This window comes from Grampus griseus (assembly GCF_964374135.1).
Source record: "Grampus griseus genome assembly, chromosome: 2".
Taxonomy (NCBI): domain Eukaryota; kingdom Metazoa; phylum Chordata; class Mammalia; order Artiodactyla; family Delphinidae; genus Grampus; species Grampus griseus.
In genome coordinates, this window is record NC_139018.1 from 37498281 (window position 1) to 37523984 (window position 25704).

The 25704-nt window shown below is 36.8% G+C and overlaps 1 protein-coding gene across 4 annotated transcripts in view; it reads right to left on the reverse strand.

The window, feature by feature from the left end:
• SYNE2 (spectrin repeat containing nuclear envelope protein 2) overlaps positions 1 to 25704 on the reverse strand; it is a gene marked incomplete at its 5' end in the record, with an annotated part of 272663 nt that overhangs the window by 128829 nt on the left and 118130 nt on the right. For all 4 annotated transcript variants that reach the window (XM_082648159.1, XM_082648158.1, XM_082648156.1 and 1 more), the window contains 11 exons: positions 709 to 891; positions 2972 to 3112; positions 5497 to 5652; positions 8319 to 8487; positions 9955 to 10220; positions 15123 to 15341; positions 16204 to 16348; positions 18288 to 18610; positions 20537 to 22634; positions 23877 to 24142; positions 24971 to 25126. In XM_082648159.1, the coding sequence (XP_082504285.1) occupies positions 709 to 891; positions 2972 to 3112; positions 5497 to 5652; positions 8319 to 8487; positions 9955 to 10220; positions 15123 to 15341; positions 16204 to 16348; positions 18288 to 18610; positions 20537 to 22634; positions 23877 to 24142; positions 24971 to 25126 (4122 nt within the window). The remainder of the gene's footprint in view (positions 1 to 708; positions 892 to 2971; positions 3113 to 5496; positions 5653 to 8318; positions 8488 to 9954; positions 10221 to 15122; positions 15342 to 16203; positions 16349 to 18287; positions 18611 to 20536; positions 22635 to 23876; positions 24143 to 24970; positions 25127 to 25704) is intronic.

Below are 25704 nucleotides of genomic sequence, written 5' to 3' on the forward strand. Positions count from 1 at the left end.
CCTCTTTCAGTGGAATGATTCTTAAGAACTGGTTGCTGTTAGTCAGTGGTGTCAGGCCTCACAGGGCTCCACACCCCACAGCTGGGCCACTTGCCCACCCCCTCCAGGTTTTGATCCTTCAACGAATCCTGACCACAGGTGGGAAGGATTTAAGGAGTTCTACCCCAACGCTATGGGCCTCAGCAAGGGTTCCAAGTTAGCTTTGCAACTAGTCTGGTTTCCGTTTTATGTTCCACTTTGAAAACTGGACTTACATTTGGTCCTCCTGTACCGGGCCTTGTCCTATATATACCAGTCCCTCTGAGAGTAGGTTCCTGCCTTGCTGCTGCTAGATCACATGCACAGCTCACCCACCGTGACCCCTACTTGGAAGGGAGGGCAGGGGTGTTTTGTTCCCAAATGAGGTTCTTTCTCTGGCTCCCTCCTGGGACTCTTGAGGTTGCCTGCCTGAAATTCCCTTACCTGTTGAGAAGCCCAATTCTCACCCTGACTCCTACTACTGTGGTCTGACTTTGGGATTCTTGCTTCTGCCTGTGCCAGCAGTCCCCTCAATGCCCGCTCGAACCTATGGTGTAGCTCTAGCTTCAGGTCCTAAAACGGGCAATTCAAGGGAAACTGGCTGCCTCTGAATATGTATTTTTGTTTCGTTTTAAACCCATCTCACTACTACCACATGCTCCGTGTAGCTATCGCGTGTTACAGCCATACCTTGTTAAACTGTGAGGTTCTATATTCTGCCCTCTGTGATACTTGCTGATACTGCTGGAAAGGAATCATCAAGTTATCCATCCATTCTTGAGCTTGTCCTGGGTCCTGTTCAACAATGTCCTGAACTTCAGAATCCAGCTCATTTAGCTTGGAGTGCCAGAGATCTAGCTCATCCCACATTGTCTGGGGAAGAAAAGGTAAGTCCATTTGGATTGAAGATGTGTTGAGTTCTAAGTTTTCACACAGTATCTGTACTTGTAAATGCTACCAAAACAACATGACAGAGACAACATCCCAGGCAAAGTTTTTCATTTATGCCCAGAAACCACCTGAACTGAAAAACACTTTTTCTGAGGTCACTTAACTCTTACTGTATTCATTTCAGTACAAATTAGCTGTAAGGGGGCAGAAAGTCCTGGACACTTCCAGAGATGAATGACACCAAACAAGGTCAACGTAATCCTAATCTTTCAAGAGTGATGAGGTAACATTACATTTAAAAGGGCTTGGGTAAATACCTAACCTATTTAGACCAGTATATATATCTACTTAATCTAGAAGACAATTCTTATTAAATGCAAAAATAAAACTGATAAAAAGAAAATATCTGCTCTGAATCAGACTGACGCACTGGCAGAAAATTCTAGCCACATGTATCAGTAGCAACTGCTTTTAGTTCAAGAAACCAATAGGCTGGATTCAAACCTGCACTTGTCTGGGCAGAGGAAATCTCAAAGGCAACATTCAATTATTACTTAATATCTGTGTAAGAACATAATTTCTAGAAATGGGAAAATCTGACTAGTTAGAGGGCTTATTGAGAGCCCAAGATTTTGTCCAATGGCGAGCCACAGTCTGACCTATTTTTATTTTTCAATTTAATTTAATCTTTTTAATCCTTTGACATCACATTTGTTTGGTTTAGAGGGGGCTGCAAAGTCAAAGGCAGGTATGATTATTTGTGAGCAAATCTTGTTCACCTTATTTTAAGAGAGTATACACAGTCTAATGTCTTCTCAATGAAAGAAGGACACATACAATAGGTACAATTATTTCTTTTAATATTTAGAATTATTTGTTTATTTTTACCAGAAGAAACACAGTCAAGTTAAATTAGAAACCAAAGAAGAGACTTAACTGTAGGGAGGAAGGGAACAGAGGGAAATGGGGTGATAAGTGAGACTTCTCTGAGGATAACTTCTTTAAAAATTGCAGTATAACTGACATATAACATTTTATTAGTTTCAGGTGTACAACACAATTGTTCTTTTTTTAAAAAATAAATTTATTTATTTATTTTTGGCTGTGTTGGGTCTTCGTTGCTGCGCACAGGCTCTCTCTAGTTGCAGTGAGTGGGGGCCACTATTCCTTGCGGTGCGTGGGCTTCTCATTGCGGTGGCTTGCCCTGTTGTGGAGCATGGGCTCCAGGCATGTGGGCTTCAGTAGTTGTGGCGTGTGTGCTCAGTAGTTGTGGCGTGTGTGCTCAGTAGTTGTGGCTCGCGGGCTCTAGAGCGCAAGTTCAGTAGTTGTGGCTCATGGGTTTAGTTGCTCCGCAGCATGTGGGATCTTTCCGGACCAGGGCTCGAACCCATGGCCCCTGCATTGGCAGGCGGATTCTTAACCACTGCACCACCAGGGAAGTCCCACAATTGTTCAATATTTGTTTCTACCATAAAGTGATCACCACAATAAGTCTAGTTAAAAATCCTTCACCATACATAGTTACAAAATTTTTTTTCCCTGTGATGAGAACTTTTAAGATCTATTCTCTTAGCCCTATTTTTAAAAGTCTCCATTCATATTAGAATATTTCCTTAAAATATAAAGTAGAATGTTTTCTACATGCAGGAGTTTACTTGGAAGTTAAGAGGTAGAATATTATGTTTATGTACAGTTCTACCTAAGACATTTTATAAGTGAAATAAATTTGGAATTTCTACTTTCCTCTGTTTCCCCCTGGCAGTCTAAAGAAAAGCTGTTAATACCATTTATAACTTACTGAACTGTTTTTATATATCAGTCTTCCCAAGACAAGACCCTTCCCTAGTGAAAAGGCTGGTTCCCAATCATAGGCTCTCAGGAGTTGGGGCATATTCCCACCATGGAAAAACTGAGAACAATTCTTAAATGCAACCTTCTCCACCAAGCCTCTGCAGGTGACACGCTCAGTGAGGAGGGCCCGGTAAATCAGGGTTAGGATCCCTGTGATGACTGATGACAGGGAACATACCAAATGCTGAAGGAAGTTAAGGGAGGATGTTACCTTTTGAATTTCTTGAGCTTTCTCAATATTTTTGCTCTTCTGCTGCAACATCTTTTCGACATTCTGAAGCCCGTTGTTAATTTCGTCTATTTTTCTACTCATTGAATATGATGGTGAGCTTTTCAAGACTTCATTGCTGATCTGTTTCAAAGGAAGAATGACACAATGGAGATGTTTTCCACACTCTATTCAGAGGTTCAAATGATAAAAGGGGTAGTCACAGTATTTTGAGATTTTACTCGTACAAATCTTTTAAGGGCTAGGGGGGAAATTCCAAACCGTACTGACGAATGCGTTAATGAGAGGGTAGATTAGTAGACTAGGAAAAGGCAGCTCTGCTGACCTGACCGTTCAAATCCAACCGGAAAAAAAAAAAAGAAAAGAAAACTGACCAACAGAAATCTGTTCAATGTAATCCACAGTATGTACTACAGATATGTGCTGTGTTGGGCAAAACTACTGAGGGGACTGTCTGAAACATACCCCAAGGGAGCAAATGATATTAAAAAATTCCTGGGAGAAAAATTATTTATTATACAGTTTCTATGTTTTATGAGAGAATCCTCTGCACAGATTTGTTTTCAATAAAAACAAACATTCTCAATTTGACGTAAAAGATGTAATTCCCATCTTAGTATTCATTTGGGTGAAATAACCTTCTAAAACTGGCTATTTCTTGCAGCAGAAAATCTTAGTTTTTCTCTGTGTGAATGTTTCTAGTGTATGTTTTCCCAGCAATTAGAAATCTAGCTGCTGAACAGTGTAATTTTTTTATCAGAACGATTTTCCGAAGAAATTAACTTGTACTAGGAAAGATAATAAATGAATGTTGAATGTATCATTTTTCAAATGCCTGATTAGTTCATGTTCTTATTTTTTTAAGCTATGTTGATAAGGTTTTCTCCAAACAGCCACTGAATAACCAAAAAATACTTAATGCTTTTGTATTCTCCTTTTAATTAACCTTTTTAAAACCACTATATCCGTACAACCATTGAGACTAAACCTTCCAATGCAGATACTTTACAGATACAGAAATTGAAACACAGGCTAAAGTCATCATGTATGACTTGCTTAAAGTCATACATCAAGGTAGTGGGTGAATTCACCCCAAGAAGCCCAAGCCACCAGACGCCAAGGCCCCCAGGCTCTTTTCACAGCACCAGGTTGTTGATACTTTTATATAATGTTTTTATTCCACAGACCATACCACAGTCAAGATTTTTTAGAAAAAAAACTAATCCTGTATTATTATTATTATTTTTAATCACTGTATTAGCTTTTTATTGCTACATAACAAATTACCACAAAATGAAGCTTTCTGATATTTTGGGCAGTTACTCTTCTGGCAGAAATGCCTATCATTTTTGTATATTAGGAGAGATCATGATTTAGGTAAAGTATGCAGCCAACTGAACTGCACAGAATGGTATTGTGTCTGTTGCCTGGATCCTACAGTCACATCACGCAATAAAAGTAAGTTTTTATTGGTTACAAATATACACAGATATCAAAGTTACTGTTGAAATTTTCAACCCTAAATTTAAAAGGTAGATTTTGATTATTAACTCACTTTGTTAGGGATTTTCACATGAAGTAGTCAGGAGAACCAATTGAGTTTCTCTCAAAACATTTAGTATTCTCTTAAAATAAAATCAATAGTGCATGATTCTTGAGGAAGTTCCTCATAATAGATTATCTTGTATGTCAAATCAACAAGATTTGTTATAATACATATTAGGAGTTTACATGTTTTTTACATGGGTTAGATTTTCCAAAGAAATTTGTTGCAAGTTTGAACCTGATTTTTTGTGTGCAATTAATATGTTTTATTTACTAAATTATAGGTATTTTAGGCTTCAAAAAGCAATACAAAAATCCTTCTGTATTCTTCTGGACCAAACAGAATTTTGTTCTGTTGGATCTGGGCAGCCTTTAAATAACGCAATAAAATTGTCTTGCTAAACTCCTATGTCTCCAAGTACTATGAACCATTTCCCATTCTTTCTTCCAACCTGGACTTCCAGGTATAAAGATTTGCCTGGGTATGCTTTGTGAGAATTATGTTACCATCATTATTAGAAAGACACCGTGTGTTAAGTGCTACTCCTAGTAAGTTATGAAACGTGTGTTCTTATTGTTCTTGGTTGCAATTTCAAAGTGTTAAAAGCAAAGTATTATTCATGACCAAAATTTTAAAGTGATTTTCCGGAGAAAAAAAAAGTCAAGTAAAAGCCAATATATAACTCTATTTTTAAATGCAAGAGAAGAAAAACTAAGCATCTTCACAACTAAAAATTAATAGACTAATTCTGTTACCTGTGTCACTTACTTAGAGCAACTCCGTCTCAGTATCAATACACAAAATTATCACTCAACTAAACTCTATAAAAACAGACATTAAAAAAAAAAAAACAGACATAGCTGAAATCAGGGCAAATGAAAATGTGATCTTAAATGATATGTTGTTCTTTATATTCATTCACCTCCATAAATAATAATACGAATACAAACATTATTATTACCTTCTCATCTACGTCTTCTAAAGCTTTTCTGCATTCTTCCACCTGGGATTCAATCTCTGCAGGGACTATGGTGTACATTTCAGAATACTTGATTCGCAGTTTTTCCATAATATTCTCAAAAGTTAGCTTCCCTTTCTTAAGAATGCTTTGAAGCTCCTAAAAAATCAAGAGAGTTTCAAATGCTCACAGGACAGAGAAAAAGTTTAACTCTAAAAATGCAAGCAGCTTTCCAGCACATCTTTATGATTTAAATGAGCAAACTTTGCATGACAAAACCTCACTATTGATACAAGCTGATTAAGCATGAGAGATACTCAGTTTGGTCAGATGATGCTTTCTAATTTGTAAGAATTAAACTTGATATCTCTCCATAGTGTCAAACCATTGTCCTGAAAAGACATTACAACATCTCCTGCCTCTAAAGTACCTCTAGGATTTAGTTATATCTCAGTAGCAGTCTCCATCTAAAAAGCTGCAAGCAGCAAAAAGTTTCAAAGAAGTTTTATTTTATTATTAACTTGTTGCCATTTCTGCTTCTTCCTACATTATCATCACAATGATTCAAGGCCACTAAAAGCCCTGTGCTTGAAGCAGAAGTGTCTGCTTTCATGTAATTAGACAGCCCAGCACAGCTCAACTTCTTTCAAAAGGGAGGGTTCCAGTTCCTTGCAAAGAATGTGGGGTTTTAGGAGATAAAAGAAACCTGAACAAATAGTCTATTGGTCGTGGCCTAGAAACAGAATCTGATCTACGTACTCCTGCACTAATTATAAAGGAGAAACTCATTTGTTTGGGAAAGTTTCCCAAAGATCAAGTGGAAAAATACTTCTTGACTTTACTGTGGCTTTTGGGGTTTTCTTTTGTTTTTACAGTAGCTGTTGAGTAGCATTATCTGTGTTAATGGATTGAGTCACCACACTGAAGAATGATTACAATTTTGAATGACTCCCCGATGTGTCACTGCTTTCCTTTTCTTAGCCCTCAGCAGAGAACAAGTCTAGAGGAAAAGTTAAAGAATAGTGCCATTCAGAGAAAGGTAGGGTTTGAGGTACAGAGTGCTCCTCGTTTATCTAGACTTAGCCCTGAGTACAGGTCTTCATTCAGAGCTACACTTAGATGGCTTCCCCATGAAGACTGCCTCTGTGAGGGAGAGTAAGTTTCCTTTTGCAACATTGATACCAAAAGCTCTGGTGAATAACAGCATGCAACTTTTGGACAAACTGCCAAACGTCAGTTTTGCCTGTTACCACCTAGTGGAATGAGAAGAGATTGTTCGGAAAATGACCCCTAGCCTATGCACAGATAGTGTGATATAATAAATACATTTAGCCTTCATCCCGGTTCCCCGCACAGCTTTTAAAACCCTTGGAATTTCCTGCATAGGGGTGAAAGGAGTGTCTTTTGTTATTTATAACAAGTCTTTTCCAACCATACCTGAGTTTATGGTAATGAGAAGATTCTTGGTGGTGGGGCTGGGGGGGGGGGGTGACAGCTTCAGGATGGGGCTGGTGCCAGAGGAACCAACTGTGTGATTAGAGGGCTAGAACTTTCAACCGCACTTCCAGACCTCCAGAGGGGAGAAGGGCTGGAGGTTGAGTTAATCACCAACCGTCAACGACTCAATCAATCACGCCTATTAATGGAACCTCCATAAAAACCCTTAAACAAGGTTTGGAGAGCTCTGGATTGATGGACACATCAAGGTCCATCAAGGGAGAGTGGCGCACCCAGAGAGAGCATGGAAGCTCCACATCCTTCCCCCATACATGTCTTCCACTTGGCTGTTTCTGAGTTGTAGCCTTTATAATAAACCAGTAATAGTAAGTAAAGTGCCTTCCTAGTTTTCTGAGCCATTCTAGCAAATTTATAAACCTGAGGATGGGGTCGTGGGAACTGCTGCTTTATAGCCTGTCGGTCAGAAGTACGGGTGGTGTTTCTATTTAAAGAGAAAAAAGTGAAGTTCTTTACTCGGAATCCAAATACTTAAAAAAATAGATTTCATGTCTTAAGGAAAGTATGATGGAAAAGCAATTTGACTATTTTTAACCAAAGAATTTTCTTCTATGGAGGCATATGATTTTGTCTCTCTGTAATCAAGATTATTCTAGTTTATATTTACATATCAAAGTAAAATCTGTTATTTGTATTGTGTCATTTTCTATGCAATAGCTTTTGAAAGGAAACTCTTTTCTGTTTGAACATCTTTTTAAAGTTATGAAGGACAACATTTACATGAGTTTTTTGAATAAAGCATTTCTCAAAATGTTAAAAAAAAAAAAAAAAAGAAGTACAGGTGGCATCTGAAGCGGGGGCAGACTTGTGGGACTGAGCCCTTAACCTGGGGGTCGATACTAACTCTTTATAGTTACTGTCAGAATTGAACTCGTGTCCCAGTTGGTGTCTGGAGAGTTGGGGAATAGGCTGGTGTGGGGAAAAAAAGCCTCACACATTTGGTGGCAAGTGCTGTGAGTAAAAACACTTCTATCCCTCTCAGAGTCTAGATATTCTATCCTATAAAGTGAGCAGTCCTACATACTACTCAAGAGTGGTCTGAGACCCCTGTACACCAAACACACTTGACATGTGGTTGGAAAAGGGCTGCTGGCCTACCTCCTGACCTAGTCCCAACTCTGCTCTCTGTACTCCAGCCATATTGATCTCCTGTGGCTCTGCCCACACCATGCCACAGGGCCTTTGCCCACATTTTCTTCTTCTTCTAGATTCCCTCTACACTAGCCACAGGGTTACCTCTGCTCCAAGAACTTTGGACTCAAGATTTCAGATCTGTATCGGCCACATTCACCAGTTCATTCCTCACTTACCTCAAGCTGTTCTGCCTTTTCTGGGTGGTCTTGTAATTCCATATTTTGGAAAAAGGTTGTAGTCTGCTGAAATGAATTCTTCAAAGTAATTATTTCTTTTGTAAAGGCATGTCTTTCTTGGATTTCATTCTGTATCAATTCCTTATTTTTTTGAGCCTTCTGGAAAAGCCTAAAATATAGCATCAGAATAAAATTGTTCCTCTATCCTGCTTTTCTGTGTAATAGTTTTATTTCAACAATTAATATAATGTCTGCATAGCTCACAAAAGGTTTTTTTTCCTGAGAGAAAAGTACCAGTTTTCAATGGTTTATATACTATATATACAAACATACATCAAATTCTATCACTCCATCAAAAAAGGGGGGATATATGTATACGTATAACTGATTCACTTTGCTGTACAGCAGAAACTAACACAACATTGTAAAGCAACTATACCCCAATAAAAATTAATTTAAAAAAAGGGAGGAAAAAAATATCTCTAAAACTTTCATCCCAAAATATCTTCTTTTCACACTTTACATTCCAATTGCCATATTTTTTTCCTTGTAATCCTTGAGTTCAATTGAACGTGACTCAGAGGTGTGAATGAAGTCATGCGTGGGCCCTTGGAGCCACAGATGATGGAATTAGCCTTTCTATCCAAGCTGACCCCATTTACTGTGGATGCAGCCATCATATTATTGGAGGAGTTTAAGTAGGGAAAATCTTTCCTGAGAGCTATCTGGTAAGTATTTCTAGCTATAAAGATATTAGTGATATATCCTTTGACCTGATGATCATACTTCTTGGCATCTTTCTCAATGAAGTAATCACAGATGCACAAAGAGATTCTAGCGTAAGAATATTCATTACAGTGTTTTTATAAAAGTAAAATAAATTACATATAATTTAAAGGTTCTATATTAGGGACTTGGTTAAATACATTATAGCATATCCACATGGTGAAATATTATAGTTATATTTTAAAGAACATTTAATAGCATAGGAAAATAAATATAATATGCTTATAAATGGTTCAGCAGAATATAAAACAGTATAGTACTATGATCACAATGTTTTTAAAAGTACAGCCATAGTAAGAAAGATGAGTGATTGGTAGTGACTGTTGATGAGTGGTAAAATTAAAGGTGGTTTTTATATTAATCTTTACAATTATCCACATTCTCTAAACTTCCTATAATGAACATGTATTACTAAGTTAGAAAAACAGTAAACATTAAAAAAAATTTGAAACACCAGGAAAATGTGTGCTTGTTTTAATTATCGTTAATATTAATATTTTCCAAAATAGATAACTAATGAGAACCTATTGTATAGCACAGGGAACTCTATTTAATGCTCTGCGGTGACCTAAATGGGAAGGAAATCTAAAAAGAGAGGATATGTGTATAAGTAAAGTTGATTCACTTTGCTGTACAGTAGAAACTAACACAACACTGTAAAGCAACTATACTCCAATAAAAAAAATTAATTTCCATCATTTTTATACCTATCAGTGTTGACGCAACTTGATTCTGTCATATCATTTGTCATTGTTCTAAAATATTTTTTTATTCTAGAAATTCAATATTTTCTCAATTTTTCCTGAGTTTGGTCAAGCACATTTCCTTAATAGTTTTTCATAAATCTTACTTGTGGCATCGTTCTTGCATAGACATAATCTCTTGAGATGCAGAAACAGTCCCCATAGGTCTTAAGCCTTCAGGAGTGTTCTGGATATTTTTTATGCGCTGCAGAAGTAGGGCCAGTAACAGCTGCTGCCTCTCCACATTCTCTTCATATTGGCATAAACAATCCAGCAGCTCCGAGAATTCCTCTGTGGTGGCTGCCTCTTTTGTTTTGGAAATTTCAGGGAGTTCTTCTTGAAGATTATCTAAAATAATTGCTTCTCGTTCAATCTAATTCAATAAGCAAAAAAAAAGAAAAAGAAAAAACAGGGAGCTAAAATAAGTAAAATATACTCTTACCACTTCAGGACTCAGCAATCATAATTTTTACATACTGGCTCTTCAAAGGATTCCCAAAGCCACATCCCAGTTCAAGGTCATATTTGTCTTCCTACAGCTGGGAGTATTATCTCTCCACTATCCCAATCCCATAGTTCCCAGCTACTGATCATGTATATGTGTGATTAAAAAGAAGTATTGCTGGGCTTTCCTGGTGGCGCAGTGGTTGAGAGTCCGCCTGCCAATGCAGGGGACACAGGTTCGTGCCCCGGTCCGGGAAGATCCCACATGCCGCGGAGCAGCTAGGCCCGTGAGCCATGGCCGCTGAGCCTGCATGTCCGGAGTCTGTGCTCCGCAACAGGAGAGGTCACAGCAGTGAGAGGCCCGCATACCGCAAAAAAAAAAAAAAAAAAAAAAAGAAAAAAAAATGTATTGCTGTTATGAGCTGAAGGAAATGCTACTGAATATTTTCATAATTTCTTTCTCCTTCCAATTTCAGTTGCTTTATTAAAGCAATTATTTCTCCTGACTGAGATACCTCTAAGTTAGTTAGAATGAGCTCCACCAAACTGCATCCATGAAGTAGAAGAGGTTGGGCATTTTTTCTACAGGTCTCTTTTCTTTCACATCCAATGCTCAAAAAAGTAAGCCCTCAATACCCTGTCACTCACTTACACCAATGGGAAAGCAGCCCAAATTACTGGACTGCTCGTGTCTTTCTCAACCACAGCTAAATGCAGAACTCAGAAATATATAACCTATCAATAATAAATAAAATATCTAGAAAGTGGAGTTCTACTGGCCCTGAAACTCAGAACCAAAGACAGAAAATCAGATCCCTCTCATTCCCTCTTCAAATCCTCTGGCGCTCTCCTCAGCAGCACTGTACCTTTACCACATTCTGTCCCAGCATTGCCAACATTCCTGCTCTACGTTCAGACAGAGTCAGCCATCCTGCAATCTTGACATTACTGAATATCACAGAGGTCAACTACATTTATGATATCATGCTAACTGAAATGATAAATGAGGACCTGGATGCCCAGTAAGACATGCCAGAGAGTGAGATATAAAGCCTATGAGAATTCAGGAACCCCAGCATCAATTAAGCTCCCAGGGGGGCCAGTAGTCTGGGGCATGCCAGGGGACTTCTATAAGGTAAAGATCAAGTTGTTCAGTCTTGCACCTCTGTTGCCAAGAAAGAGGTGCGGCACTGGATGGGCCTTCTGGGATTTTGGCGGCCGTGTATGCTACACTGGTGACTATTGCTCAGATCCATTCATCAGAACGCCGCCAGTGCTGAGGAGGCAGCGCTGCAGGACCAGGCTATGGCATAAGCTGCCCTGTCACTTGGGCCATAGGTTGCAGCTGGGTCCCCAATCACTAGAATCCATGGGTACATGTGTACCCAATCTACATGTGTAGATTGGCCCCTCTCCAAGAGACCCAGTTATGGAATTTGTGCTTTCCAGCCCCTCAAACCTAAATTCAGTTGAACTGAAGTCCTAGTTCTCAAGCAGGCAGCTACACTTCCACCAGGGAATGGGATTCAGGTTCTACTGGGTCATTTTGCAGTCCCCTCACTCCCCCACCAAAGAACCAGCATGCAAAGAAAGGAGTTGCTATGTTGACAGAGGTAACTGTCCACCTAGGGTTTCCAATATACACTGGGGTTGAAAGAACTATGTCCGTAATCCAGGACTTAACGGAGCATCTCTTGGTGCTTCCATGGCCAGCGATAACCATAAATGGGCAACTGCAGCAACCAGGATCCAATAAGAGTAAAGTGACTAAAGGCTCTAACCTTTCCTGTGTCAGTTCTCCTATCTCCCATTCCTGTTCCCTTGGATCACTTTCCAAAATAAACCACCTGCTTACAAGCCCCTGTCTCAGGTTCTGCTCTCTGCTGTAAAGCTGTTAAGTCATTAGGAGGAGAACACAAGGGGGAAGAATACTTTTTTTTAGGACAATAATTTTATCCAAAAGCCAGGCAATTCTTCAAATTGTGAATGGATAAACTAGCTGCTGTGCATGAGTCTGACAGACTATTACTCAGGAATAAAAAGAAATGAACTATTGATACAAGCAGCAGCATGAATGAATCTCACATGCATTATGCTTAGCGAGAAAAGGCCAAACTCAAAAGGCCACAAACTATCCGAGTCTGTTTATATGACATTCTGAAGATGGCAAAACAGATTAATAATTGCCACAGGCTGGAGCTGACTACAAAGGGGCATATGGAACTTTCTTGGGTGGTGGAAATGTTCTAAGTCTTGATTTCATTGGTGGTCACGTGACTGTATGCACTTGTCAAAATGCAGCAAACTTTATACCAAAAAGAATGATGGCAGCCCCCAAATAAGTAAATAGTTGCCACAAAGATTATGCATTCACTCTTCAGCCCCTGGATGATTTTCCTTGGACAGGTTATAAAACTTTTAGGTTCACAGTCAGTTATAAAGTTGAGTCTAGAAAGGGAGAAGGAGCCACAGTTGTTCCAAGAGTAAACACAGAGACAGAAACAGAAAAACCTGTAAGCAGCCAAAGTAGAAACTAAAACAGGAAAGACTTCTGGATCTTGGGTACAAGGGGAAGAAGACAGCCTTACCCCTCCCATATCTTTGAAGACATGCATTTATTCTAGCACATTGTGATCAGTGAAGCATAAAATGATGATCCTGAATAACCAGAAATGAATAATTAAATCAAGCAGATTCTGCTTAAGAGGGAGGTAAGATTTTAGGGGGAAAAAAAACAGTAAATCAAAATTTAAATTAATTTTTGAATTTGTAAATTTAAACAAGCATTTAAGTTTTCAAAAATCTACTTACACAAAACCTTTCTTCATAAAGATACTGGATTGTTGTATCAGTACAGACGTTTTTAAAAACAGAAATTCATTTTGTCACGTGTAAAATCACCAACCATGCCAACAGAATCTTGCATGTACAGGTATTTAGATGATATAATTTTTATTGAATGGATAAAAGCTATTTTAAAATCTTACATCAATTTTGGCATGTGTAAAAATCATTTAAGTTGACAGTTTAGTGGTTAAAAACAGAGTGTACATTTGAATCTTCTATCACTTATAAAGTTGAGCAAGTTAATCTCACTGTGTCTCATTTTCTTCATCTATAAAATGAGAATGATAATCTCATCCTCATAGGATTCTTGCGAGGATAAATGTAAACACATGTAAAGTGCTTAGAACTATGCCTGACACGTGCTCAATTAAGTGCCCATTAAGTGTTAGCAGTTGTTGTTATTATTGTTATTACGTGAGAACATATTTTGTTGGTGTTATTCTTTGAAAAACACATTTTGTTAGCAGATATTGTCAAATGCTTGTATGGATAACTACAAAAATAACTACTATTACGTAACTACTAAAATATGATTGCCAGTGGGTAGAGGGCAAGAGAAAGATAATGTAATAAAATAAAAAGAACAATAATCTTAGGATTAGCCTAAACCTGGATGTGAATAAGAGCTGTCCCTCAACAAATACTAAGTGCCCACTAAGTGCAAAGCCCTGTTCAGCTTCTAAAGTTACAGTGTGAGCAAAATAGATGTGGCCCCAGCCCACAGTCCCAGTTTAATCACTAGCTCGGAGGCTTGTACCAACTCAAATCTCTCAGTGCCTCAGCTTCTTCATATAGAAAATGGTGATAATAGGTAACTCTTGAGGGCCATGCCGAGATTCAGCAGCATCATGCGTGAACTGCCTTCTTCTTTTTTTTTTTTTTGGCCGCGCCTCGCGGCTCAGTTCCCTGACCAGGGATGGAACCCGTGCCCCCTGCAGTGGGAGTGTGAAGTCTTAACCACTGGACCACCAGGGAATTCCCTGAACTGCCTTCTTAGCACAGCACACAGGAACACACTGCACAGAAGGACCTCAGTAAACCGTGCCATTGTGGATGGGAAAGAGCTGGAGGCTAGCGGCCCTGCTAAAAGGACAATTTACAAAGTTCCTTGGAGTTTTAACATTCAAGAGACTATTTACTAACCAAACCCCAACAGCACCATCAAAATGATATTCATTTTCAAGAATAACAAGTTTTAAGCAGGAAAATATGATAGTGCTAAACATTTAAATCCTAAGGCAAGGTGACCTACTGCTAATCTAGTATTGATTATATTTGTCTTAAGTAAATTCAGCAGAAATTTTAACAGGAATAAGAGAGAAGGGTTTTCATTTAATGTTCTGATTTGTACCTCATTTATACCTGGTCCTTTGGAAAGATTAAAGAATACCCTAAGATATTTTTATACTATTTTAAATTTTCTTTCTAAATGTATGGGATGCCTAAGGCCTCAACCATGGTTAAATCAACATCTGTGATCGATATATATTATGGAGGTTTTCTTTGAGACAGTCTTCAGAAAGAACATCATACACATTTTTAGGTCATACTTATTAACAATAGTAGTTAATTTCCACAGTTAACCACTGTAATTAATTTCAAAATTAATTGGTTATTATGAATATTACCTTATTCTAACCTCTAGTGTGATGGAGAGACATTTTTAAGAGGGCTTAGCTTATCTGCACGATAAAGATTTTAAAGCTCATATAAGCAAGTAGCCACTTATTTCTAAGAATTATTTGACACCAAAAAAATGCCACTGTCATGAAAGAATTTGAGTCATTCTTGAATAATTCCTTGGAGATTATTTTGCTAGGACCTGACCTCTATAAACATTTACATGTTCCATGCACGTGATGTAAACAAATGGTGCAGGTTGAGGACTTGTTTTATATTTTAAAAAAAATGAAAATAATAAAACAATTTAAATGACATGTGTTAGTAAACTGTACGGTTTGACTGTTGCAAATGAAACACTTACTTCTTCATGGATAAATTTCCACTCCTGCTTCAGTTCTTCACACCACAACTCCCATTCTTTAACAGCTTCCATCAAACTCAGCCATCTCTCCCATAGAGCAGATGTGCTTCTGAGTAAACAGAGGCTGTCACTATCTGTGCACATGGGTCTCAAGTGTCTGAGGACCTGTCGTACTTTCATGAGCTCTTCTTTGGCTGACGTAAGATTTGACACCAAGGTCTTAAGAAAGAAAAGAAAAGGAATAGGAGGGATAGAAGTTTTCTGAATTCAGAACTATCCTGAAACTTATAAACTATTTTAATCTTGAACAATTAATGTTTTAAAATCATCCATGAGTATTACATCATCCATTTTTTAGTCCTTTTGGAAGTCAATTTGAGACAGATGAGAAGCATCTATGTATTATTATATTGCACATGAATTTGGAACTATGGGGACAAATAATGACCTATCAACCAATTTTTCTAAGTAAAAATGTGTTTTCCAAGGTAAATATCCTAGAAGTTCACTTTCTTATTTTAATGTAAGTCTCGTATTTTACTACATAGCTAATTTGTACAATGCTTACTGTAATCAACCACATACACATTATTTATATTTTTTGGTTTTGTGTTTGTTTTGTGGTAGATGATAAGCACAGATGATTTAGAATGTCCTCATCCAAATGCTAATAACATAATACCATATACTGTGACAGATGAATATATGCAAAAACTAAAATTGCTCAGTAATAGAGTATAAGAAGTAACTAGAATTTAGCATTTCTGAAAGTTACATTAAATGCTCTGTCATTGATCCAGCGATGTCCAACAAAACAACATGCAAGGTAATGCTTTAGAAAGAATGATTAATAAGGACAGGAACTACTGGGGAGAAGACTGTCCTGTGAACCCAAATGATTCAATTTCTCAGAACCAATGCCTCATTTTCCCCATGGCTTTTGGTTTAGGAATTTTGTTGAGTGTACAACTCAGGATGAAGATTTCTGTGGGTCATAACAGAGCCACATCCCGTGATGCCTCCACCTGCTTTCTGCCAATTTTTTGTACATAGTGTTACTGAGATTTGCAAGTTCTATTACCTTGCTCTGTTCCAAGCGCTCTAAAGCTTCTTTGTATGACATTGGCAGTGGGGACATGGACTGCCCAAGAACTGTCTCCATCTGGCTGAGGTCAGTGCAAATTTTCTCTTTTATTTTTCTATAGCCTTTGTAATTTTCAAGACACCTAGTGAGACACAGTTAGAAAAAAAAAGTAATGTTAAATTTTATTTAGTACAATAAATTCTGAACTTCCCAGAATGCATTCTGAACACTTAGTAAAAAACAGAATGTAATTCTCTTTTTGCTACTCAGTGTATTTCAACAAATATTTATTGACTACCTCCTCCTCAAAGGACCTGCATGAGACTTTTAATGCAAACTTTAACAGGCAGATAAGACTGTTTCTAAAACACCTAAACTGGAAAACTGCATTCTTGAGCACTGCTAATAAGGTGTAAATTGGTACAATTCTTGTAGAAAACCACTTAGTCTTAAAAATGCTCATATCTTTTGATCCAACTTCTGCAATTAATCTTAAGGAATCAATCCTAACATAAGAAATTTATCCTATACCTTATAAAACCTTTTACACAGTAAAATCTTTTTACTTATTAGACTGTTAATTAAATGGCAAAAATCAGAACACACTTTATGCCAACAAAAGATATGGTTAAGTAAGTTACAACAATCCGTTTTAAAAAATATTATATAATAATTACAATTGCTTTTATATGAAGTTTTGTTACAATAAGGAAGAGTTCATTTTATAAAGTAAAGTAAAAGCAGCCTATTTTTATATAGTACAATGTTGTGCTACATTAAAAAAAAACACTATGAATAAAATTATGTATACAAAATAGATACAACCTAAATCCCCCACTGAAAACAATAAAAAATTAGGTATCAAAGATATATTTTTAAAAATTCTTAAAACACAATAATAAACTGGCAAAGAATTAAGGAATATTCAGAGGCCCCAAACTATGTAAAAGTGGAAATACAGAAAAACAAGCTAAGCTCCAAGGCCAGTTTTTCACTTTGAGGACATTTGTCAAGTTTCAGTTTTGTTGACCTTCACCTGGAATGCTGGGGACAGAGGATAAAGCCCGGAGCACACCCAGGATGGATGTTTATTAGGACATCCCCTCTGTAAAGATAATTTGTAACACATATAACACAAAGACCAGCCTCCAAAATGTAGAATAAATCCCTACAAATCAATAAGAAAAAGCAAGACAACCCAATAAAAATTGTCTTGAACAGGCATTTTTCAGAAGATGAAAGATGAAGAAATATTCACAAAAGAGGCTCAAATTCATTAACAGTAATAAAGATGCAAATTAAAACCACAATGAAGTATCACTTAACCATCAGACTGGCAAAAATTAAATCTCACAACATTAAGTGTTGGTGAGGATATGGGACAACTGGAACATTAATATGTTGCTGGTTTGAGTAGAAATGGGTAAAATCATTTGGAATTAAAAATTTAAGATGTGCATACCTTTTGACCCAGCAATCACAATCCTAGTTATACACCCAAAGGAAGCTCTTGCATTTGCAAATGTTCCTAGAAGCACTGTTTGTGAATGCAAAAACTAGAAACAACACAAATGTTTACCAACAGCTGGGTGAGTGAATATTTTACTACAGACAAAAACATGAATAAACTTCAGGATCATAATGGTAAGTTTGAAAAAATGAAGTCACAGAAGAATACATATACATGAAAACAGGACACAAACATGTAGTAAAAATATTTTTAAAAGCAAGGGCATGGTAAATAAAAAACAGGATAATGGTTACTTCTGAGAGGAGAAGGAAGAAGTACCCAAGAGAATTCAAAAATCATGATGTTTATCTTTGAACCTTTGGGTACAAAGGTGTTTGTTTTATCATCATTCTTTATACCATACTCAGACTTCTATAAACATTCTGTTTTAAGTACTCAATATTCATTAAGAAAAAATGAAATAAATGCAATAGAATATTTGCCATGGTTTTCCTTAGTGATTTTTTCTTACTTTTCCATGTTTTCCAAATTATTTCAAATGTGTACATGTTAATTATAAACAAATCTATATTTTGTTCTTAAAGCATTACCTTTAGAAAGAAGTACCTACCTTTCTACTTCAGCTTCCTTTACTTTGGCTGCCTCCCTCATGGCTGAGTCCTTAGAAACTAATTCCTGTAAAGTACACTCAAGTTGTCGTTTAGCTTCTGGGCTGCATATAGTCCCCAAATTCTCGGTGAGGTCCTGGATGTCTGCTATTGTGGACTTCAGTTCCTCTTGTTTGCGGCGAGGCATCTCTATTGATTCTTCTGGATTATCGAGGTCTACTCTATGGGATGCAATGATGGCTTCAAGGGCAGTGATGATCCCCATGGCCCTGGCGACTGCTTCATTATAGCGTGCCATATTTCCATAAGCATCATTCAAGACATTCTGGTGAATGGAAGATTAAATGCCGGGATGAAAACTGTCAAACTTTTGTCATTCTTGAATTTTTGTGATACATTCATAATATGTCTCTGTGTCATAAAGAATGAGCATCTCACACTTATAGTTTAATAATATTACACTAATAGTTAAAAATGAATAAGTTTAAACTAAAAAAAAACAAAAAACAAAAATGATTAAGTTTTTCTTTGCATAAAGAAAATGGTTTCCAGATTTGCTAAATCTAATCTAAATTTAAAGATACATCTCATGAATCATGTCTAATGACATATGTTCCTGCTCTAGAACTCTTGTATTAGACTATGAATTATATAAAACAATTGAATATATTTAATGTATATAACCTTAAGCAATATCTGTGGGAAAAAAACTGAAAAGACCCCCCACACACCAAACCTCTTGTATTTTTAAATTAATGGCTCTGCCACTAACTTTAGTTTTGAGCACATCACTTAATGTCTCCAGACCTCAAGTCTTCTCACTGAAACAACAAATAGTTGAAATAAATAACTTTAGAGGGCCCTTCCAGTCCAGCTCTAAATATATCATTTTGGGGATTTATGTACATTGTTTCTGGAAACTGTATTAAAATCAAGCAGAGAATTTGTTAAGTACCAATTTAAAGAATGTATTAGGGTTCATATGACTTTATATTTCTATAGCATTTATACCTTAGCAAAATAGTTCAAATACATTATCTAACAACTTTTTGAATTAAAGAAGGGAGTTGGGCTTCCTTGGTGGCGCAGTGGTTGAGAGTCTGCCTGCCGATGCAGGGGACATGGGTTCGTGCCCCGGTCCGGGAAGATCTCACATGCCGCGGAGCGGCTGGGCCCGTGAGCCATGGCCGCTGAGCCTGCGTGTCCGGAGCCTGTGCTCCGCAACGGGAGAGGCCGCAACAGTGAGAGGCCCGCGTACCACAAAAAAGAAAAAAGGGAAAAAAAAAAAAAGAAGGGAGTTAACGTCCCCATTCTAGAAATTCAGCGTGACAACTCTGAAAACACAGTGAAGGGCATTATATTAAGAACAGTGTGTTTAGATGATGCCTAAGATATCTACCCTATTATTGCAAGAAAGGAGGGAGTTTGTTGTCGTCGCTCTGCAACAGAGATCAGCAAACTTTTCCTGTAAAGGGTCAGACCGAATATTTTAGGTTTTGCAGGCCATACGGACTGTCACAACTACTCAGCCCTGCTGTTGTAGCAGGAAAGCAGCCATACACAAGCCAGTAAGGAATGGGCATAGCTGTGCTCCAATATAACTTTATTTACAAAATCAGGTGCCTGGGCAAATTCGGACCATGGGCCTTAATTTGATGACCCCTGCCCTAAAATCACACAGATCTCAACATGAATCCTGGTTCTGTTACTATTTCAAGACCTTGAGAAAACTGTTGGTGTTTCTGAACTTCAATTTCCTTATTTTAAAACGGGGCTAGTAATAGCACCCATTTCACAGAGTTGCTATGAGGATTCAAGATAAAGTGTTCAGCATAGTTCTTAGACACTGTAAATTCTAAATAAATGTGGAGTTATTATCTTGTGTTCTTTATACCGTATTTCTTCCACTACTCTCTATTATTTCTGAAAAGCAAACAAACAAAAATCACAAACTTTTTGGTTCTGAGCTCAACAGAAGCTACGAGGGATATAGAAATAAAGGTGTCAAACTCAACTTTTTCCAAACTGTAAGGAACTGTATTTAGATACAGAATGAGCTGGGATTATAAACTGGACCTTTGAAGTTCTTTAAAATGGCTATTCTCCTGTGCAGAATATTTCTATAGAATGTGTAACTTCTTGAGAAATGTGGATATTAACTAGAGTAAAACATAAAATCATGAAATTACAACAATTACATTACAATTACATTAATGAACAATTACATTAATGAACTAATTAAAAAACTTACTGTGCGCAAATCAATGCTTGCATTAAGCTGCATGTAAAGATCTTCAATGTCATGTAATTTTGTCTCCACATCACTAGCTTCAGAAGAGTTTTCTTCTCTTTGCTTTTCAAGAACAGTCACAGCTTTAATGCTATCCATTTCTGCCTGAACTTGTTCTTGAAACATTTCACAAGTAACTTTTTCATTTTGAATATGTTCAATTTGCAAATTTATAAGTAAAGGCTGTTGTAACTGAGATTTTATCTGATTTAAAACATGTAAGGAATTTTCTAGTTTGTCCTGAAAATTCTTTTCATCCATTTCTTTCGGTTGGGATTCCAGGACTATATTTTGGAGAACCCTGTGTAACTTATCACTTTCTTCTGCATACAGGTTTATTTGTAGCATTTCTTTCTCTTTGAATGAGTCATCAAAGTCCTTATTTTCACTTAATTTCTTGATTATTTCATGATACAAGCACATGACTTTCCTGATTCTCTGATTCAAAATTTGAGCATTGAGCAGACTGCTTTCTGGCGGGGTGTCAGGCGTTGTTAGTAGTGCTTCAGTCCTTTTCTTAACTTGCAGATCCACAGCCCTCAATTTACCTAGTGATGCCTGATATTTGCCATATTCTGCCACAAATGTATCTAACTGCTTAATTTTTTCTTCAAGTTCCTTTTCTTTTTCAAGTATTTGGGTTTGTAATTGGTCAAGTTGGGACCAATCCCAATTTAATCCTATACAGTCAAACACTTCTTTGAGTTTCAATACTTGTAGGATACTAGATCGAATACCAGTGATTTGGTCTTTAAGACGATACAACTCCTCTTTAACATGTGGATTTATTTCTGGATTTAGTAGCAGTTCATTGTGCTGTATATGGTCAACCTCCTTCTGAAGCACAGATGTTTTTTCATAAAATTCTCTATAAAAATTTATCTTGTGTTCTACTTCATTACATTTATTTTGAATGAATCTTTGTGTTCTGTTGGCTCTAGTCTTAAGATTTTGCAATTGATCATCTAGAAATAATCTTTCAAATACACTTAGATCTTTACAGATGTTTGTTTGTTCCTGAAGATGTGTTGCGATTACACTCTCAATTTCCTGCAATTCCTTCTGAGAAATGGTCAAAGTGACATACTGATGTTCTAGTTCAGCTTCTGTGGAGGTTGTTTGCATCTTGGGGATCATCAGTGTTTCATTTCCTTGAAGTGAAAGTTGAACCTTCCCTATTACCCCAACAAATTTGCTTCTTTCTTCCAAGTTAAATTCTAATTGCTGTGATCTTTGAGTTGATTTTAAAACTAGCATTTGGTATTGATTCTGTAAGTCCTGTAGGAGGTTATTTAAATCACTGCTCTCATATGCTGTAAGGTTAGGAATATTATCTTTGACCTCTTCAACCAATGACTCCACAACCTGCTGCTTATCTAGAATGCCATCGTGCACCACCTTGCATTTTCTGATCTGTGAAAGAATATTGTCTGGGAGAAGGGAAATGGTAGGCATGAGTTCACCTAACAGATTTTTGACCCATAAGATAGCCTCTTTCATCTTGTACCTGGTCTCACACTTCTTGATCTGATTTTCCACCTCTATGTTTAATGGTTCCAATGCTTCCAATTGCTTCTGCAAATTATTTATTGCATCTTCTAAAACCTTCTTTTCCTTTTCTCCCCAAATCCTCTTCATCTGAAGTTCAGCTCGCGCTCTGAACACAGAAAATCTATGCTTGATAGTCTGGAGTTCAGAGGCCAAGGCAACCATGCTTTGATTCCCTTCTTCTTCTGGAGAGTCCAGCCTTAACTGCAGACACTGCTGCTGCTGCTGCAGAGAAATTTCAAGGTCTTGGATCTTACTCATGAGAAACGTAAACTCATCATGTCCCACCACTTGCTGAGAATACTTCTTCTGGACCAGTTGTTCCATTTGCTCCCAACCATGTTCAAGTTGCTTCATCTGGCTTTCCAACAGCTTCTTATCCATGTCAGTCAGACAGTATGATAAATTTTCCCATTCGATTTTCAACTTGCTTAAAGAATCTTTCTCTTTTTCTATTGATGCCAGTAATTTTTTAATTTTGTCCATATGGGTTGAACTGTCCAGTGGTCCCCTAGCAAAAGAAGAAAAATGGAGCTGATTAATATTTATTATACATCAACATGAGGTTAGCTGTCATTAAAAGAAATTAATTCTGCTTTGAATTCACAGAAGAGAAGATTAGGTTGTCTGTAAGAACACTCTGTCCTTAAAATAAAAATCAGAATCTTGTTTACTGTAGCTCTCAATTAATGTGTGACAATGTAGAAACCTTGTCTATAAAATGAGTATCATAAAAATGCAGAAGCACAGGAAGGGAGTGAAAAGTGAAGGGAAGAATGTATGTAAAAGTACTCTGTCACCTGTAAAGTACTTGTACAAAGTTAGGCTAGGACTAAGCTAAATTACAACATCCAACCCCTTCGTTATCATCTTACCAACAATAATGATAAAGATATTGACTAAGAAGGTACAATCATCAGACTAATCTTTTAAATATAAAATTGTTTCCTCAAAGGATGTCACTGAAAGTGAACCCCATTTAGGCAAAAGTATAAAATAAAACTTTTTAATAATGAGAAAATGTTTACAAGTTATGACTATATCTACAATCTTCAGCCATCATTTTCAAAGCCAAAAGGAGTACATACATATAAAAAGAAACCATTACAATACATATATATTCCTTATGTTCCAAACTATTTAAACCAAGTATGTTAATATTAAACAATTGTATTGGGCTTCCCTGGTGGCGCAGTGGTTGAGAGTCCGCCTGCCGATGCAGGGGACACGGGTTCGTGCCCGGGTCCGGGAAGATCCCACATGCCGCGGAGTGGCTGCGCCTGTGAGCCATGGCTGCCGAGCCTGCGCATCCGGAGCCTGTTGCTCCGCAGCGGGAGAGGCCACAACAGTGAAAGGCCCGCGTACCGCAAAAAAAAAAAAAAAAAAAAAAAAACAATTGTATTGATAATGTGTCTGCCCCCCTCCCATAGTTTAGAATCATCTCTTGGCAAAAAAAATGCTAAATTCCATAGAACTTAAACTTATTTTGCAGATATTTATAGAGTGAGTTAATAGTTTAATAAATTAATTTGTAAAATTAATATAATTTAATTGTAAAATTAATATGAATATTTTTTGCATGAAACCAACAGAATTTTCTTCAATGGTTTCCATATGAAATTAATTTCCACACTGTAGTATTAAAATCATAATATTCTTTAATAGTATAAACTCTTAACACCCTGGGCCTGTCCAAGGCAGTGGAGCCTATGGTTGAACACAAAGAATGCACATCCTAAATTCTTATACTTACACTTTTAGACTTTCCTTTTCTGTCAGCAAGGCTTTCATCGAGGATTCAACTGCCACGAGGTGTTCCTGAAAATCTTTAAGGAGACAGTATTGGCTTTCTTTCTTTTTCTTCAAAGTAATAAGTGCCTGAAGCAGATTGTCCAAGTGCTGCACTGAATACCTTTCACTGTGGGGAAACAAGGCACTTGTTTCTGCTTTCTTCAGATATTCAATTTGTTCTAGTGGTTCAATGGCTGCTTTCTTTGCTTCCAACTGGGTACATAATTCCTAAAAACAAGTCAAGGAAATCAATAAATATACACTCACTCATTCACTCATTAATTAACTCATTTATTTTTTTCCCTTTGCTCTTTCCTTTCAGTAACACATTCTATCCCAAGAAGATGTTTTAAATATTTCATTTGCACACAAGAGAAACTAAGGTCCTGACATTTAAAAGATTTTTTTTTTACTAGAGTCATGTTAAAATGTAGACTAACACTCACCATTGGTCTAATGTTTAGTAGCAAATTGGTCACCCTATTGTGTTAAAAGATTCTACAATGTCTAAAGAAGATTTATCTTTTTATTAGTTACATGCATCCCTTCTCTTTCCTGTTTGAGATACATGTTTACTGTTATGTAAACTTAGCTAAAATTGTAAGGGTCATTTTAAAAAACATGGTAATGTATTGGACTTTTAGATGCCTTTCCATAGCTATGAAAATACAGCTGTAAAAACAAAGAAGGAGTATCCCATAATGCTGATAATCAGAAAAAATAAAAGGAATTTGTCAGAATCAGAAAAATACAGAGGACTAAGAAAAGGAATGATGGCAAGTCAGAATCTCCAAATTTTCTTACTGAATAAGTAAGATTTTAGGAACTTTGTGAAAGAGAAGACTAATGTTCATTAAACTTTTACACTTCTTAAATGGAAAGATTTATACAACTTACTGATTAGTACATAATTATATAGTTACCAAACTGATCATCAGGCAAAGGTTAAATAAGACTTTTCATTCTGTGGAAGCAATTTTTTGGTAATTAAAATATATTGTATTGTACTGGATAAATGATGCAATCATGTTGTCAGTATTTTTCTTGTTTCCATACCTCTATCTCTTTTAATTGTTCATTTCTTAACATAACATCTAATTCTAAAGGTTGATTTTGCAGCTCATTGACTTTCTGCTCATCTTCAGTGGTTTTCATGCTTTCTTGAACATCAAGAGAAAGTTGTTTTGACAAAACCATTTCCACAGCTGAATTCTGAAAACATAAAAAGATTAATTGCTGAATAGTCTACCTTTCAAATAAATAATTTTTTATTTTTCTTGATGAAATAATTCCAGTTTCTTCTATTCACTCAGATTAAAGACTTTTCACAAGTATATCTGGCCACTACCAAAGAGGATTTTTCCATGCAATATTTAATGCTAATATTGGTATACCAAGAAAAATGAAACTTTTTTGACAAGACAGTATAGGATCTGGCATTGCTCAGTTATATACTGAGGAATATCTACAGTCTTAAAGAAAGAAAACGGATATGGAAAAAGCAAAAGTTCCAAAGTTTATACTTAGTATTCACCATAATGCAGAGGGCTGGGCAAATAAATGGTAGGCACTCAATGGTACCCACTGGTAGTTTAAAATAGTAAGTGGAGAGATGAAGGAAACACCAAAGTACCAAAATTTCATCATATTAAAAATGTTATGCCTAGGGACTTCCTGGCAGTGGTTAAGATTTTGCCTTCCAATGCAGGAGGTACGGGTTCGATCCCTGGTCGGGGAACTAAGATCCCACATGCCTCGCCAAAAAAAACAAAACATAAAAAAAAAAAAAA